General features: G+C 39.6%; 1 protein-coding gene across 1 annotated transcript in view; it reads right to left on the bottom strand.

Moving 5' to 3' along the window:
* The window catches only part of NEDD1 (NEDD1 gamma-tubulin ring complex targeting factor), a 55,754-nt gene extending 43,672 nt beyond the window's left edge, over positions 1–12,082 (bottom strand). The window contains exons 1-4 of the mRNA XM_055395168.2: positions 11,988–12,082; positions 9,657–9,800; positions 4,969–5,063; positions 1,305–1,421 (exon numbers count right to left, since the gene is read on the bottom strand). Coding sequence (XP_055251143.2) covers positions 1,305–1,421; positions 4,969–5,063; positions 9,657–9,792 — 348 coding nt within the window. The 5' untranslated portion in view covers positions 9,793–9,800; positions 11,988–12,082. The remainder of the gene's footprint in view (positions 1–1,304; positions 1,422–4,968; positions 5,064–9,656; positions 9,801–11,987) is intronic.
* Between the last annotated feature and the right edge of the window lie 7,336 nt (positions 12,083–19,418).

Raw genomic sequence — 19,418 nt, 5'->3', positions numbered from 1 at the left:
AGTTCAACCTTAAAGCAAGGGATTAAGAGGTCAGTTAGGGGAAGGAGAATGAAACCTAATGCTGCAAAATGGGAGAGAGCACAAAAAAAAACAAATTCCTAAAGCCGAACTGAGAAGGCATGTTTGAGATGTATAGATGCTGCTTCCATCTGTTGAGTACCAATTTAGGCTGGAGTTTTAATTATTATTAATCTTTAGAACAAGCATGGGAGGCAAAGTCATTTTTCCTATTTTACAGATGAGTTAACTAAGATTAACGAACTGCAAGCTCACAGAACTGCCAGTGGCAAAGCTAGGATTCAAGCTTATTTTCCTACCATTATACTAGTACTGTCTCCCTGATCCATAGGGAAATCCATTTTGAGGAAATAAAACCGTTTAGTTTAGAACAAACTGAGTTCACAAGGATTATGTTTTCCAAGATTAAATTAAAGGCAGCAGCCTAAGAGCACAGTGGTCAGCACGGTTTTTAACAATTTGATGTCACATCTTAACAACAGAAACAAACCAATCTTTGTATCTAATAATTAATAACAATAATTGTAGCTATAATATTCCACTTATTTTACAACTTTCTCAAATGGTCCCTGAAGCATGCCAGGAGATGGCTTTACATTTTAGGAAATTCTTTCTTTATGTAGGTATCTGTGTATATATAAAATATGTTTAAAATTTTGCATATTAAAACTTTTTTGAAAGACAAAAATTGAAAACTATTTTAAAGATGAACTTCCAAATACTAAAACAACAGAAGTTCAAAAAAGCAATCACAACCAGTGGCTTTCACAATGATGATTTTCATTTTCTGAAACTGCAAAAGCTATTTAAAGAAACACTAATTATAAATAGTAAATTATTTTAGAAACATTTTATTACCAAGATGAAAATACACATAAAAATAACACAAACAGCAGCAGAGAACTAAGAAGCCATATCTCCAAACTGATTACCAGATTGAATACTATCATCCCAAAATCACTCTCATTTTTTCAAAGAGCCTTAAAAAGATCTTTAATGACAATAAACCATAATTTTTAAAAAATGAAGGAAGTGGTCCACTCAAGAGCAGAACAAAGTGAAAAAATAAGGAAAAAATTTTAACCCCAGCAATACAATAACATAGTAACAAACATGGAAGGAAAACTAAACTCAAAAAAGTAAGCTTTTGGCTACACATCTTTATATTCCCTAACAAATCTCACTTCATTCTGAAGCTGCTTTTTTTTATCATAAAAGCTCAAAATCAAATTTTGGTAATTACTAATAAACACATTTCTGTAAAGATTAAAAAAAAAGTTGCTTACCTTAAGAGATCGATGAACTCTTTTTGATTTTAAATCCCAAATATTAACAGTATTATTTAGGCCTCCGCTTACCAAATACATAGATGTTGAATTTAAACTGACACATGTCTGCTTTTGCTATTTAAAAAAAAAGTCATGTTAAGTTAATAGAGACCAGAGCTGACTTTCAATTCTCATCCAACACCTAGTAAGCACATGAAAAACATTTGAGTGAAATGCTATAGACATGTCAATTCTTGTACTAAAGATTCAGCTCTCATCATCTTTCACAAGGATTCAATAGTCTGCAAAGTGTTCAGAATGGCTTTAAGGAAATCAACCTGATTCATGTTCTTTCCACATAAAGGTGGTGACAGAGGAAGCTTAGGAAACCAGCAAGTCTCGGAGTCCCTTTAGGGCTTACTTGCCCTGCATATTTCCCTTTAACAAAACCTGCTCTTATACTCCACAGAATATCTCAAATTAAAATCAACCCACAGCTCAAAAATTTCTAAAAGGAGAAAAGACTTTGAAGAATGCTTAGCTTAAATCCTTCAATTTACAGAGGGGGAAGTTTTATAAAGAGGACAAGATACGAGTCCCAAGTCACAGTGCATCTCCCCAAAATGGACCAAGTCTCAAACATCCTGCCACCAGAAACAAACTCTACACTCTTGCCCACAGCTGTAAGGTCCCATTCATCCAGCTACTCAAGACAGAAGTTCAGAAGGAAACTTGACTCCTCGTTCTCCCTCCACTCAATCAGCAAGTTCTCTAAACTCCAACCCTAAAATATACCCCACAGGGCCCCCCTCTATCTACCATCACTGCAGTCACCCTGATCCAAAACTTGTCAAAGCACAACAGCAGCCTCCTAACTGGTTGTCTGCCTTCCACTCTTGCTTCCCTACATTCCATGTTCCATACACAGAGTGACCTTTATGAAATGTACATCAGACCACGTTTGTCTTATTTTAAAATCCTCAGTGGCTTCCAACTACACCTAAATTCCAAACTCATCATTAACCTGGCTTTCACTGCCCTATTCAACCAGCCCTTTCTTAACTGGTCTCTCACCAGTTTCCTCCCCACCCACCGATTCTCTAGGCACAAGGATCATCTTCCATTCCTTAAATGTAATGACACTATATTTGCCTCCAGACTTCTACACAGCTATTCTTGCCTGAAAAGTTAATTCCCCTGAACCTTGCTTTGAATCACTTCATCTGATCACTAGATATCAACTTAAATACCAGAACTTCAGAAGATTTCCCTTCCCTACCTAATGTAACCTGCTAACTCAATAACCTATTTCAGCTCTCTGCATAACAACCTACTGGTATCACTGGGTACAGTTTACTCGTTTATTGTCTCTCATCAGAATGTCAGTTTCCTTAGACGCAAAGACCATATCCATGTTCAATAAATATTTATAGAACAAATGGCTAAAAATACAGTGGTGACCAAGTTTTCTCACAATGAGTATGTATGCATGTCATCTGTCTGGTGGTATCATCAGTAACTATGCTACAATGTTGCACGGTTGGTTTTTTTTTCTATTAACTTTCAGATACACTATATAGTTATATTAATTATTCCCACTCCAGTTGAACACCATAAGGGAGGGGAACAGAAATTAATTCCAAAGAGTACATTTTGTGACTTAAGGCAAATTATGTAGCTCTAGGCAAGTAATCTCATCTTTCTGAGCCTACATTTCTACCTTTGAGAAATGAAAGATGAGGACCAGATCTATTGTTCTTGATAGTCCATGCATTTCAAAAACATCCTCTGCTCAAGAGAGCACCAGATTCTTAAAAGGGTGCAGATGGCCCCCTGTCTCTCTCTTCCCCAGCTTTGAAAAAGCTTCTTCCAGCTTTGAAATTCTAACCGAGTCAAAATTATTAACACACAAAAATATCAGGGGCACATTACATCAATATTTCAGTATGGTCACTATAACTCTCTTGCGGACATCATTCGAGGAATTAACTTTGGTCTAAACAGACTAATAAAATTTAGAATCTGGTTATTACTGCAGATCAGGAGTTTACCTTAAAATAGATAAGAATGGCATCCATCAAAGATCGATATATTAAAATTCCAATCATCAAAAACAATTGAAATTATTCTTAAGGGCTCAGAACAAAACCTATATTTTTAGGTGCTGACCCTAATGAGAGAGGATTTTTTTATGTTAATGTATTATTAATGTAACTAATGAACTTAAATAATTAATGGAAATTAATGGAAATTGGTTATTACAGGAATGACAAAAGCAATGGGTAGAATTTTAAAATCTGAAGATAGCATCAGGTCAAATTTCTAGGTTATCATATCCATTATCATACTGTCAAGACCAATCGGTCTACTTTAGAAAGGTAAAATACAAAATCAAAGAAAATTAATATGGACTTTAAATAAAGTTCCACCTTAAATAGTGACAGAAATGGAGATCAAAATTGTTTTTGTTTTTTGGCTTTTTGTCTGTATCAGGTCTTAGTTGCAGCATGCAGGGTCTTTTTTGTTGAGGCATGTGAGTCACAGTTCCTGGACCAGGGATCGAACCAGCATCCCTTGCACTGGAAGGATTCTTAACCACTGGACTAGCAGGAGAGCCCCAAAATCAGAACTGTTTTGATGTTGATATTTAATTCAATAAATGTTCGCTGATCAACCTGGACATGATCTGAAGATCCAAAAATGACTAAGATGTTCTGCCTGCTCTTGAAGAGTACAGTTTACCTTTACCGCCCAGTGGCACTCTGGGGAGGCAGATTCAATCCGTGGTCTGGGAACTAGATCCCACATGCCTCAACTCCACTTACTGAGGCTGAAAGGCAACTGCCATTCCTACCCTTAACACACATTCTGTCTGTCCCAGTCTCCATCACCTGTGGGCTGGAACTGATGCTGAAGTCAATCCTACCAGACACCTTTAGGAAAGGACTGCCAGAAATTTGAAGTCATTTTTATTAATATGTTAGATGAACTTATATGGTATGGTCCTGCTGTGTTCCACTCCAAAGCAACTGGAGTAGAACAATTACTAATTGGGCCGCCTTATCTACTCCAGTGTATAAAATCATGACAATTCATTATGGTTTAGAGTCCACCATAAAACTCTGCAATTTAAAAAAAGAACCACCAAATATATATTCCTTTTTATTTAGATCTTATTTAAAATGGAAACAAATTTCAAGAAGTGTGTGATTGGAAATGAAAAAGCTAGTATTATCCTGAATCAGAGGGATTAACTTATGAAACAAAAGGGTAAGAATATATAGTGAGAAATTCATTTAAATGCTCTGGGACCAAAGCTCATTTTGACAAAACCCATTCTGTTACAGGAGGGCTTGGAGAGGCTCAGGCAGTACCCATTGGACCGAAGCTAAAGCAGAAGGTCACCATCAGATAAGAGTTTTTAGCTGATGGTGCTGAGCCCACTGTTAGTAAGGGAAGGGCTACATCATTAGGACTCTTTTGGTCAGATCAACCTAGGAACCTTGGTGGAACATAGTCTTAAAAAGTCACAGCAATACCAGGAAACCTCCAACAGAGGAAAAACGGAGATGATGAAATCTAAGTCCTTGATTGATCCCCTAGGATCCAAAATTATAAGAAATAAGCAATTACCACGCAAGCAGAACTAAGACTTTTAAAAGTAAAAAAAAAAATCACTTACCCCTTCACCAAGCTCTAAAAGCGGGACAGGTTTACATTTGCAACTTGAAACAACTATTTTGTCCCCGCTGGAAGATGCTGTCACTAGAAAGTTATCTAAATCAAGAGTTATGGAGCATCAAACAATCCAAGAGCAGCTCTAGCACTCGACTATCATTATAAAGAAATGTGACAATAAAAGCAAGCACACTAAACTAAGAAGACAAACAATGAATATAACTGATACATTAGCTTTCAAAACTGGCTCAGATTACTAATTACTAAGACTAACTCTCTTTACTACTGCAGGGAAGAACTATCCTTTTTGACTTTGCTATCACTTGAAAGCTATTTAACCCGTGTGAAATACTACCCCATTTTCAAAGAGTAGGCCAGAAGGTCTAATTTTATCCTTCAAGAATGAGAGCATGATAAAAGCAACATCAAGCAAATACCAATCAGCCTTTTCTTCTATAAATATGGTTTAAGATAATTATTTAGTAATGCAGTGCTTAATACCAGTTTAAGCTAGGAAGAAAATGTCCACATTAGTCTCCTATTTTTCCACTAAAATATAAAGCGTGATATTTTCTGGAATGGAATGGACTGGAATGTTTGTGATAGAGCATTTCAATTTTAAATGCATTAAGTATATTAAAAAGCAGAGACATTACTTTGCCAACCAAGGTCCGTCTAGTCAAGGCAATGGTTTTTCCCGTGGTCATGTATGGATGTGAGAGTTGGACTGTGAAGAAGGCTGATCGCCGAAGAATCGATGCTTTTGAACTGTGGTGTTGGAGAAGACTCTTGAGAGTCCCTTATACTGCAAGGAGATCCAACCAGTCCATTCTAAAGGAGATCAATCCTGGATGTTCATTGGAGGGACTGATGCTAAAGCTGAAACTGCAATACTTTGGCCACCTCATGCGACGAGTTGACTCACTGGAAAAGACTCTGATGCTGGGAAAGGTTGGGGGCGGGAGGAGAAGGGGACGACGGAGAATGAGATGGCTGGATGCCATCACCGACTCTGTGGACATGAGTTTGAGTGTACTCCGGGAGTTGGTGATGGACAGGGAGGCCTGGCGTGCTGTGATTCATGGGGTCGCGGAGAGTTGGACACGACTGAGCGACTGAACTGAACTGAACTGAACTGAAGAATATTATAGTGTATGTAGCAAATATAAGTGCAATTACACAGCAACTATGAGTTTTAACTTTATTTTGGCTCAATTAAAGTTATTTAAAATACAATTTTAAATTATTAAAAAATAATTATTTAAAATTTGATTTAATAATTTAAAATTAAATTTACCTCATTTCATATAAATAAGTGAAATAATCAGTAAACACAAAATAATGTAAGTATTTTAAAACTTTCATGACTAACCACAATAATACAACCAAGAATAAGAGCCTGATTTTGAGAGTCAACACAAAATATCAGAAGTTTAAATATACACTTTTAAGAAGCAAACTCCAAATTGCATTACTTTAAGTGATCTGTAGAACATTCAGCTATTTTGTGAACAGACCAAGGACTGTAATTTTATCATGATATATGATTCAAACAAAATCACTTCCACCTATCTAGATTTTACAGCACTGAGAAAAATAAATCATTTTCCCCTTCCTTGGCTTCTTCCTCTGTTTACTGTTACCCTTCTCTATAGAATATATTAAAGAAAGGACTGAAAGAAGATACTACAAAAGTATACTCAAGTTACTCCGTTTATTTCTCATATAGTTTTAGAAGTCTTAAGAAAGTGAGGAGTATTACCTGGAGGGCCAAAAAATAATTAACTGATTTGGAAAAAAAAAAGAAAACTGATCTTCATGGCACCTCACCATTAACTCTGTCCTTGGAATCCATGCTAAGTGGTCCCCAAATATCTGAGTCTGGGTATCCCTTGATCTTCAGGAACTAACCTCTATGGAAGGCGTCAAAGCCTCAATAGGAATAAAACTATACAAAGGTTTCCAGTGCACATGTACTTACACAAGAAAACTACAGAAATAAAACCAGTTTTCAAAACCCAAAGGACAACATCACATAGTCACAGTCACATCAGTTTTGTCGCTAGACCTTTAAGTGGTTTATCAGTAAATGCCCACTCCTAATAAAACTCCTTGGAATAAAAAAATAATCACTAAGAATTTGTACTTTTATGCAGTAAGTAACAGGGAAAATTAAGCTCTAAACATAATAAAAATCTAATAGTAGAAGCAACATCACATTTTTGTCACTCTCTTTAAACAATTCCCCTCACTACAGATCTGGAGAGGCCTTCAAAAATGCAGTCCCCTCACATGAGTTTGATTAACAGGGAGCCAAAGTAACTTAATTTGCTACTTTAATACAAAATCAAGGAATGATGAAGAGGAAAGTTTAATTCAATAAGAAAACTTGTCATTTTTGTTGTATATTTACAAGAATAATTAGACTGGGCATGAAAACTTTCTAATGTTTTTGTTCATGAATCATTCATATTTTAAAGCTTTGATATTTTTACTTTCATCAAGAAGCAGAATATTACTACTTTGATACTGATAAGATCAGACACATGTTCAAGCTTAATCTGTTGTTTAAGAAACAGTGTATGAGTTCCACAAAAGAATGATTATCTCTACCAAACCAAGAATACAGAACATTTTCATTCAAAAGGTGGCAACAGTACTTTGTTTCCAGCAATAGTTCTCAACTGAGGATGATTCTGGCCCCTCACAGAATTGATATGTGGCAATTCTGAAGATGCTTCACAGCTGTCACCACTGGGGCTACTGGTATCTCACTGGTAGAGGTCAGGAAGGCTTCTAACCATCCTACAATGCACAGGGCAGCCTCCATGACAAAACATTATCTGGCTCAAAATGTTAGTAGTGAGATATTGAGAAATCCCTATTTATGAGTTCACTTTTTTCCACCAGGAACTTCCCTGGTAGTCCAGTGGTTAAGGGTCTGCCTTGCAATGGAAGGGACATGGGTTTGATTCCTGGTCAGGGAACTAAGATCCTACACGCCACTGGGGAGCGCCACATATAAAGAGCCTGCAGAGAGCCTGCACACCGCAATAAAAGATCACACATGACTCAACTAAGACTCAAAGAAGCCAAACAAATAAATTCGGGCTTCCCAAGTGGTGCTAGTGGTAAAGAAACTGCCTGCCAATGCCTGAGACCTAAGAGATGCGGGTTCAATCCCGTGGTTGGGAAGATTCCCTAGAGGAGAGCATAGAAACGCACACCAGTATTCTTGCCTGAAGAATCCCATGGACAGAGCAGCCTGGTGGGCTACAATCTGCAGGGTCACAAAGAGTTGGACAAAATTGAAGTGACCTAGTACACAGAATACGGAGAAGGCAATGGCAAGCCACTCCAGTACTCTTGCCTAGAAAATCCCATGGATGGAGGAGCCTGGTAGACTGCAGTCCATGGGGTCGCTATGGGTTGGACACAACTGAGCAACTTCACTTTCACACACTGGAGAAGGAAATGGCAACCCACTCCAGTGTTCTTGCCTGGAGAATCCCAGGGACAGGGGAGCCTGGTGGGCCTCTGTCTATGGGGTCACACAGAGTCGGACACGACTGAAGTGACTTAGCAGCAGCAGCAGCAGTACACAGAAATTTACTAAGACAGGAAGGGTAGGAATCAGAAACATAAAAACCTTAAGAAAATTCAATCAAGATAATTTATCTGTCTTTCTGGGAAACAAGACTATTTTCAACACAGATACAATGGAAGAGAAATATAGAAAATACATCAGTAACATGGAAATGTTCTACAATGTTTATCTCCTCCCTCAACTTTTGCTTTTGTCTTCAAGTTCTGTCTTTAATTTCCCAACTAGATCCACAAATATGCAAATGTAGATGCAAAACATCATTCCAGAACTTTTAGGATTATTTCAACTGTTACCTACCTTATTCCACTTAATTCAATAATGAACTGTTGATAACAAAACTCTATGGTCTGCATCTAGTAGCTAACATATTTTTAATAGCAGTGCTTTTCAATGTAGTGGGTTGCAAATAAATTTTTTTAATGAAATCAATGGAGAATATCAGTTTTTAATCATATGATATGTCATTGTTTAGTCGCTAAGTCATGTCCAAATCTTTGCAACCCCATGGACTATAGCCTGCCTGGCTCCTCTGTCCATGGGATTTCCCAAGCAAGAATACTAGAGTGGGTTGCCATTTCCTTCTCCAATGGATCTTCCTGATCCAGGCACTGAACCCATATTTCCTGCTTGGCAGGTGGATTCTTTAATACTGAGCCACCTGGAAAGCTCCTATCATATGACATCAGTTCAGTCAGTCAGTTCAGTCGCTCAGTCGTGTCCGACTCTTTGCGACCCCATGAATCACAGCACGCCAGGCCTCCCTGGCCATCACCAACTCCCGGAGTTCACCCAAACTCATGTCCACAGAGTCGGTGATGCCATCCAGCCATCTCATTCTCTGTCGTCCCCTTCTCCTCCCACCCCCAACCTTTCCCAGCATCAGAGTCTTTTCCAGTGAGTCAACTCATCGCATGAGGTGACCAAAGCATTGGAGTTTCAGCTTTAGCACTGTTTATTAAATTCCTATTTCATTTTATCTTTCACAGCTATGCCAAATATATTTCTCATCATGGATCACACACAAAAGTTTCAGTGCTACAGGATGTTTAACATAGTGGCTATTTTTTTTTTTTAAAAAAGGATACTATTGCTGCTCCAACACACTGAGCTGATAACATGTGGTGCCGTGTGTGGGTTGAATTTATCCACCAGTGTCACAGATGAAGCATCCCATATTTTAACATCATCTCCCGATGAAGCAAATCTGAGGTTTTCCTGCATGACTGCACCTACAAATTGTTTAAAACAACATGCTTTAAAAACAATTAAGAATAGGTTTAAAATAAACAAACAAAAAAAGAGTTAAAATGAGGCATCTTATCCAAAACAAGTGGCTCCACACATTCACTTGTGTCCCAGAGACTGCGCTCACCACAAAGATGAGTTACTGGATGGATCTTCCTAAAATGTAAACTGGATCACAGTCTTAGTTCACCTTCCCAATGCCTCACCACAGCAATTACTATGAAATGCAGCCTCCTTAGTGTGGAGTGTTTCATAAACTGGCCTGATGTAACTTTCCTATCTTCCCTGGGGCCACCAAACACACCGGCCTTCTTTCTCACCTCCAAGTGTTTCTGTTACCTCGTCTGCCAGGAATGACCTTTCCCAATTTCCCATGGTCATCTCCTTCACCTCATCCCAGTTTCAGCTCATGTTTATTCCTCAGAAAGGCCTTCCCTGACCACCATGGCTAAAGCAACTCCATACCCATTGTTCCATATCCCATTCTCCTGCTCCATTTTGTTCACGGCCCTTCCTGCTATCTGCAATTCTTATTCTCATAACATCTGTGGCCCTTGACTTGAGCAAAACAAAGATCTCAAGGGCAGGAATTTTTGTCTTGTCTTGTTAATTACTGGTCTTCAAACATTCCTGGCACACAGTTGGTATTCAACAAATAACTGTTGGATAGGTAACTTCCTCATCTTAAAAAAAGACATGATAAACTGTAGCACTCCTGCAGGTTAGAATCCCACCACTGTAGGTCTTCCAAATAACTCTAAAATTAGCAAATACAACCTGAGAAGATGTCACTAAGTCCTATACCAACACCTGAGCCACAATGCCTTCGCTTGTATTATCTATTCACAGTACACAGTTCGAATGCATAATTCTTACAAAGTGATTTCACAAACCAAGGCACTCTAGAAGACAAAACACACGTAGCAATGCATGATAGGTAAGAAAAAAAAATGGTCAAGAACAGCCTGAGAGAAAGGGGAAGGGAAGGAAAGGGTCTAAAAATACACCTTCACATCTTCCTGGTGTGGACAGTGTCAAGAGTGTGGCAGAGCATAAGTGATGTCACAGACAGGTTCCCAAGTAATCAACAAAACATAGCATTTCTAAGTACATTTCGGAGGACAACTTAAAGACATAATAAAATACAGGGCTCTTTCAACCGTCAAGAGGCAAAATTTTTAATGTGTTTATAATGTGTCTGAAATTTCGTTAACTGGAAAAGTCACTTACTGTGATTCACTCTGCTTCATTCAGCAGATAAACACAGTTCTACTAAGAGCCCTTAGTCATCTGTTGAAATGTAGACACAGTGTTTGGATTTGGTGCCTTAACATGTCATAACTTATGCCCTTTGGATTCCTACTCAACAACAATGAAATGCTGGAAAAGTATCTGTAAACCCAGGAAACAACACTGAAAGATGTCTTTACTGTAATCTTAGACCGCACCTGTTGAGCGGTGTGATGTAGCGGAAAGATCACTTTAGTCCTGGCTCAATGACCTGCCCCAGAGTTAGGTGACAGTCAGTTTGGCCGAGTCACTCAATGTCTGTTTGCTCTTCGCAAAGGAGAGCACGGAAAGGCCCATCAACCAGTGTTCTGAGAACTGAGCACACTTAAGGGCGCGCTCAGAAAGAGGCTCCCATCAAAAGTGAGCTGTCAGGACACACGGCCGCAACACCATCAGCCTCGCGGCTACAACTCACTACACTTAGCTTAAGCAAAAGCTCTCCAACTTTCTTTCACCCAAAATGCATTTAACTCGCAGGAGACTTGCTCAACTGGAGTTACCCTGTTAAATGCATTCGAGCGCCTGCTAAACGAGTCGAATTTGAGAGGTTTACAAAAAGGGAACGGGACTGCTGGCAAGCGGCAAACTTTCCGGAGTCGGTGCAGCCCCCGGAGCCGCCGCCGACCTGCCCCAGTCGACCCGGGCCACCTCTCAGGCCCGACCGGAGGCCGCCGCAGGCGAAGCTGCGCGACCCCAGCCCGTGGCTCCCGGGCACTTCCGCGCCAACCCGGCCGCCGCGCCCCTGCGCGACCCGCTGGGTCGCGAGGAGCCCAGGGACCTGCGACCCGCCCGCTGAGGTGATCGGAGGGCGGGTGGGAAACCAGGAGAGGGCAAGTACGCGGCGAGCGGCGGGCCCTACCCCGGGACCTCCGGAACCTCACCTCTCAGCCGCCGTACACCGGGGGCCTCTGCGCGGCCCGCTCCGGCGCTGGGCTTCCGGCTCCCGCCTGAACTGTTAAACTTCGGCGGCCGGAAGTCCCGCCTCTGAGTGGCGTCACCAGGAGAGGCGCTTCCTCAAGGAGGGGCCCAAGTTGACAGGGCAGGGCCAGGGACAGACTGGGCCTGGGTTCGGATCCTGATCCGAGCGCCTGGGAGGGCAGGGCGGGATCTGAGGGCCTGGACGGATCCTCTCTGCGCCAGGGAGGCGCTGGTGCCCCTGGCTGCTTCCCTTTTGTCATCCATTTGTTCGCTGACTGCCTCTTGCATACCAGGCACTCGGCTAGACTGGGAGTACAGTGCTGAGTTTAGCCTGGGAATACAGGGGTTCAGTCAGCGCTCGTGGCCTCTAGCCCGGTGGAGCTACAATCCAGTATAAGGGGCCCACGATCATAAATAATTACATACTTGAATGAAAAGCGGAAACTCCTGAGAGTTGCCTCAGAGAATAGATACAAAATGTATGAAAGGGAAATGAACATGGATGTGGGTTTGGGAAAGGCTTCCCGGAAGAGGAAACCATGGAGAGCCGAGAATATCCGATACAATTTACAAACCAGGAGACAACGATGAGAAAAGCTAAGAAATAATGGAAAGCATAAGTGTCTTGAGTTATCAGACATCAAAACCTGTGATTTTTTTTCCAAATCATGCTGTGGGATCAGGAATATTCCCCTCTAGTTGGGGATTTTTTGGAAAGAGATGCTTCTCAGAGTGGAAAAAGGAGTAGCTCAGACGGTAAAACGTCTGCCTACAATGCCGGAGACCCGGGTTCGATCCTTGGGTCGGAAAGATCCCCTGGAGAAAGAAATGGCAACGCACTCCAGTTCTTGCCTGGAACATCCCATGGACCAAGGAGCCTGGTAGGCTACAGTCCATGGGGTCACAGAGTCAGACACGACTAAGCAACTTCACTTTCACATGTTCCTTATACCAGGGCCCTTTTATTTTTTAAAGCTCTACTGACAATTTTTGCGGAGAGTCCTTATAAAATAAAATATAGGGCATTTCTTCTACAAACAGTGTTATTATTCTTTCAGCACAAGTACATACTTGGATTGTGTTTCTGAACTAGGTACATAAGCCCTGGTTATTTGCACCAATATTGCAAATAACTGGAAAACTAATAAGTGTGGAGAAAACACTTTTTCAGAACAAAAATTGAAGTCCTAAAAAAGCTGTGAAGATTGAGAGGGAGCCTCAAAACGAGAAAGATAGGGAGCAGCAACTGCCTTAATTGTACTGTACAGTTCTTGAGGTTATTAAATCAATTTTTAAAGGGATGGGAGCCAAAAAGTTGGGAGATAAAATAGGGTAAGAGTAGGGACAGGAAGGATAAGGGCAAATAGAAGAAAGAAAAGACAGCTAAATCTCTGAAAATGAAGACAGAAAAGTGAAGATTAGAATATATGAAATAATATATGATACATTAATACATAACATATTGATACAATGTCATATATAATAATATGGAGCACACATTTTGCTAAGCTCTGTATGTCTGTACATGCATAAAGTATATATATGTGTGTTATATATAGTATAGTGTGTATAAAGTATATATATGTGTTATAAAGTATATAGTATAGTGTGTATAAAGCATATATATATGTGTGTCTGTGTGTGTGTGTTATTATAGATTTAAGGCAGGAGGTGAAGGGGACCACAGAGGATGAGATGGTTGGATGGCATCACCAACTTGATGGGCATGAGTTTGAGCAAGCTCCAGGAGTTGGTGATGGACAGGGAAGTCTGGCGTGCTGCAGTCCACGCCATCGCAAAGAGTTGGACACAGCTGAGCAACTGAGCTACTGAAACTCTTACCGTGATGCTCTTTATAATATACAAACCTGATCAAATGACTACTCTACCTAAAACCTAGGCCCTTTAGAATAAAGTCTAAACTCCTTTGCAGGTGCTGCTAGTGGTAAAGTGTCCACCTGCCAGTGCAGGCGATGAAAGAGATTCGGGTTTGATCCCTGGTTCAGGAAGATCCCTCAAGGAGGAAATAGCAACCCATTCTAGTATTCTTGCCTGGAAAATTCCTTGGACAGAGGAGCCTGGTGGGCTACAGTCCATGAGGTCGCAAAGAGTCAGACACGACCGAGAGACTGAGCACTAGGCCCTTCACTGCCTCATGCTGTTGTTTGCAGCTCCTCTCTATCTGTTCATCCTTACTGATCACATATGCTATGCATCACTTGTCCAGCCTTTGCCCTTGGAAAGGGCGTGTTAAAACACGTCCCTCTGCCTCTCTCCAATTTGATCAAGTGGCAAAGACTGAGAAACTGTCCTCCCCTGCTGGCTTCTACCATGGCATGCTGGGCCTACCCTCATGGACTATAAATCATGTGTTCGTCTACTCATTGACCCCCTGGACTAGACTCAAAGCTCACAGTGCCTGCATAGGAAAAAGATGTCTTTGTGTTCCCAGTTCCTAGCATGATGCCTGACACAAAGGAGTTGTTTAATAAATGTTTGATGAATGAACGAATGAATGCATAAATCTGTTTTTCAGAACCCTGTTTTTAACATTTACCAGTAAAGTGGAAAATGGACTGCTGGTAGGGAGTCTGAGAGCATGCCGACTAGTTAAGAGCTAATTGACATATTCCAGACAAGATGAAGAGGACCTGGACTCAGGCAGAAGCAATGGGAATGGAAATAAGGAGTCAGAATCAAGAGACTTTTGTTCCAAAAAACAAAAGATATTTTATGAGCAAATGCAATTGATTGAGCGCTGTGTACTTTCTGAAGGATGGCTCCAGTGTTTTAAATTTAGACAAAAGGCTGGAAAGCCAGCCATACTCTGTGAGAAGCAATCAATCAACAAACTTCATGAAAGTAAGAAGAGGTGACTGAAGTCGACAAAGAGGTTCTCAAGGCACACAGAGTCTCTGATACAGAAATAAAAGAGAATGTTTTAACTGCCAAAGAATCAAGAGACTGCCGAGGAGAGTGAGGATGTTAGTGCAGAGAATGTAATAACTGCAAGTTATTACAGTTTGCTTCAGCCCTTAATGTAGTAATAAAATTTGCAGTCAGCTTACCACACTAACTGTGAAGATAAATAAGCAAACATATTTCTGGGATTTATTGGGGAGAAATAACTAACTTACAGGGCGTGTCATAGGATCAGGGCAGCCTCATTCCAGGTAACACTTGACATCTCCAGAACCATAACATGAATGTAGCACCTACAACATCCCTAAACAAAAAGGTGCTGTTACAGTATCTGTGCTGCTAGTCCAAGTGTGAAGACAGGAGATGAATGGATATTACTTAGGCACCTACTGTGTGCAGGACACCATGGTTTATCAGCTCTATTTTTAAATAAGCTACGTTGTTAAGCTGTCATAACTGACTTTGGGAAATTCTTCTTGAGCTTTTTGTGAAAAAAATGAAAATGTGTAATTGTATTTTTTTCTGAATAGGTAATGAATACATATTGTAAAGACATTGGCTAATGAGTGCAAAAAGGTAGAGTTAACCCCTGATACTGAGCCACAATTACCTTCCTTTAGGACAATGGTTGTTGTTCAGTTGCTCAGTTGCTAAGTGGTGTCCAACTCTTTGTGACCCTGTGGACTGCAGAATGCCAGGCTTCCCTGTCTTTCACTATCTCTCAGAGATTGCTCAAATTCATGTTCATTGAGTTGGTGATGCCATCCAACCATCTCATCCTCTGTCACCCCCTTCTCCTCCTGTCCTCAATCTTTCCCAGCACCAGGGTCTTTTCCAGTGAGTCGACTCTTCATATCAGGTGGCCAGAGTATTGGAGCTTCAGCTTCAGCATCAGTCCTTCCAAAGAATATTCAGAACTGATTTCCTTTAGAACTGACTGGTTTGATCTCCTTACTGTCCAACCAGGGAACTCTCTAAAGTCTTCTCTAGCACCACAATTTGAAAGCATCAATTCTTCAGTGCTTAGCCTCCTTATGATCCAACTCGCACATCCATACATGACTACTGGAAAAACCATAGCCTTGACTACTGACAAAAACCATATGGATCTTTGTCAGCAAAGTGTTTTGCTTTTTAATATGAGGTCTAGCTTTATCATAGCTTTTCTTCCAAGGAGTAAGCATCTTCTAATTTCTTGGCTGCAATTACCATCTGGAGCAATTTTGGAGCCCAAGAAAATAAAATCTGTCACTGTTTCCACTTTTTCCCCATCTATTTGCCATGAAGTGATGGGATCTGACGCTATGGTCTTAGTTTTTGAATGTTGAGTTTTAAGCCAGCTTTTTCACTCTCCTCTTTTACCATCAAAAGGCTCTTTAGTTCCTCTTCACTCTCTGCCATTAGAGTAGTATCATCTGCATATCTGAGATTGTTGATTTTCCCCTGACAATCTTGATTCCAGCTTGTGATTCATCCAGCCTAGTATTTTGTATGATATACTCTGCATATAAGTTAAATAAGCAGGGTGACAATATACAGTCTTGACATACTCCTTTCCCAATTTTGAACCAGTCCATTGTTCCATGTCCAGTTCTAACTGTTGCTGCTTGGCTTGCTATATGCCGGCCTCTCAGTTTTCTTTAGGACAATAACTAGAAATAATTTCTTGTGTACCCTTCTAGGAATATTCTATGTATATGTCCAATCTTATATAATTTATTCCAGATTTCTTCAGTGTGCACCGAACACAAACATTAACTTACTGTGTCTGTTTTGTGCTTTACTTTTTAACTTTATATTGGAGAGTTACCCATCTTAGTACTTATTAGTCTCATTCCTTTTCCTGGTCACATGATAGTCCACTCTGTGGATGTATCATATTTTATAGTGAAGCCTCTGTTAGTGAATACTAAAGATGTTTCCAGATATTCTTTATGCATACATAGTTTCTCATACATGCAAGTAGAACCATATATGTTATCACTATTCATAAGTGAGCAACATACAAAATTTCAAATGTTCTAGTGGTTAAAACAGACATTTAAATTTGTTCTTATTAATGTATTATATTTAATGCACTATTGTCATTTCAACATGTGGTTGTTGTTTTCCAGTCATCAGTCATGTCCAGCTCTCTGCAATCCCATAGACTGCAGCACGCCAGACTTCTCTGTGCTCCACTATCTCCTGGTGTTTACTCAAATTTAGTCCATTGAGTCAGTGATGCTAACCATCTCACCCTCTGCCACCCCCTCCTCCTTTTGCCTTCAATCTTTCCCAGCATCAGGGTCTTTTCCAATGAGTTGACTCATCGCATCAGGTGGCCAAAGTATTGGATTTTCAGCTTCAGCATCAGTCCTTCCAGTGAATATTCAGGATTGATTTCCTTTAGGATGGACTGGTTTGATCTCCTTGCAGTCTAAGGGACTCTCAAGAGCCTTCTCTGGCACCACAATTCTAAAGCATCAGTTTTTGGCGCTCAACCTTCTTAGGGTCCAACTCTCACATCTGTACATGACTACTAGAAAAACCACAGCTTTGACTATATGGATCTTTGTAAGTCTTTATAAAAAATTAATAATGAGATATTTTACATTCTTTCTTCATACTAAGTATTTGGAATTCAGTGTGTATTTTATACATAATGTACATCTCAATTCAGATGAGCCACCTCTCCAGTGCTCAGTACTGAGATGTTGCCACAGGGTATTGTATTGGACAGCATAGACCTATACATCCCCAGAAATGGAATTGCTCAGAAGAGTATGTGCATAAGTTTTATGGTCATTAAAATTGTCTTTCAAAGAAGTTGTATCTGTGTACATTCCCCTCAGGTGAGAAACAGTATATCACTGAGTTTTAATTTGCATTTGCTTTATTACACATGAGGTTGAGCATCTTTTTACATGTCTAAAAGCTATTTATATTTCTTTTTCTGTGGATTATTTTTGAGACCTATGTCTGTATTTTTTTTTTCTACTGGATTGGTCTTTTCCCTTATTGATCTATGAATTAAAACAATCCTTTAAGTGTCATAAATGTTGCAAACAGTTTACCCTCTTTGGCTTTGGTTATGGTATTTTTTTGCACATAAAAATGTTTACATTTTATGCAATCAAAATATCAGTATTTACAGTTTCTGAATTTTCTCATGCTTATAGAAGTCTTCTCTCTAAGATTGTTTTCAAAACCTTTTCCATGACCTCTTATAATCCTCACATCAAATTTATGAAACTAGTGTCATTATTTCCGTTTTACAAAGGAGAGGATGGATGCTCAGAGAAATGTTTATGATAGATTGTGTAAAGATACCCATTTAATAAACAACAAAGTTAGGATTAAAATCTATCTGTCTCTAAAGGCTATGCTTACTCTTTTGATTAGACTGTAAAGATCAATATAATCTGTGTTAGATGTCTTACTATTGTCCACTTCTTTTAAATTCTAGTGCTATATTAAATATATCATTATTATCAATAACTAGAACAACACAACAATCTAACACCAGATACCCACAAAATCCCAGATACATAGAAACTAGCAGTTTAGACATTCCCGTGGTGTCAGAGTGACTTGTCAATCTTGGGTGAAAGAAATCTAGAATAATCAACTGGAGGGCAGGACTTGGGGAGAAGATTATGTGCGGATGCTGGGATCTGATCCTTGTCACAAGGATGAGATAGAAACTGGTCATGGATAGAAAACAACAAGTTAAGAATTCATAGAGATTTAACAGAAAATATTCAAGAGTTCAATTTGGGGGTGCTGAAAGGGAGAACAAATAACAAATTTCAGTGAGACTACAAATAGTCTTGACTTCAGACCAAACAGCTTGGATATTTTCAAATCAGTAGTTAAAGTCATTGATAGATTTTGAAAAAGGTAGTGATATTACTGGAGTTATGCTTCAGAAAGATTAATCTGGATGAATGTGTAAGAGCTACTGGAGGAGGGAGAAAGAGAAGGAGAAAGAAGAGAGGAGGTCATTAGGGTCTGGGAGAGAAAAATCAATCTGTCTCATTATTGGATTACATGATTGTGCTATATGCCTCTAGCCTGCCCTTTTCACCAGATTTTATTCCAATTGACAAATTAGGTTTTTTCAAAATTCAAATTAGCCCTTAAAAGACATGGATTTTTACCCCTTCAAGCCAGAGGCAAATTTGAAAGAGAACTTTCGAAACTGTCTTGTGCAGTGACATCACTGCTAGGATAAGTGTACATACTCCCAAAGGGAACACTTCGAAAAACTTTCTAGTGTTTCTATTTATTTATTTTTAAATCCTATAACCTTATAATCTTCTCTCAAGCCAAGATTTCAATTACCATAAAGGAGTGAAAAGCCTGTCTCCCTCATGTGTGACTTTTAGAGAATACATATATCTCAATTTATATGTTCAATTAATAGGCAAGCATTTTCAAAATGAAGCGTAGTCTATGAGAATGTGTCTTAGTTTTTGAATCAATATCTG

Source organism: Moschus berezovskii, chromosome 6 (assembly GCF_049115385.1).
Source record: "Moschus berezovskii isolate FMDL1 chromosome 6, NW_MosBer_1.0, whole genome shotgun sequence".
In the NCBI taxonomy this organism is placed as follows: domain Eukaryota; kingdom Metazoa; phylum Chordata; class Mammalia; order Artiodactyla; family Moschidae; genus Moschus; species Moschus berezovskii.
The sequence above is the reverse complement of the archived record's forward strand: the minus strand, read 5'-3'. Positions and strand labels throughout refer to the sequence as shown.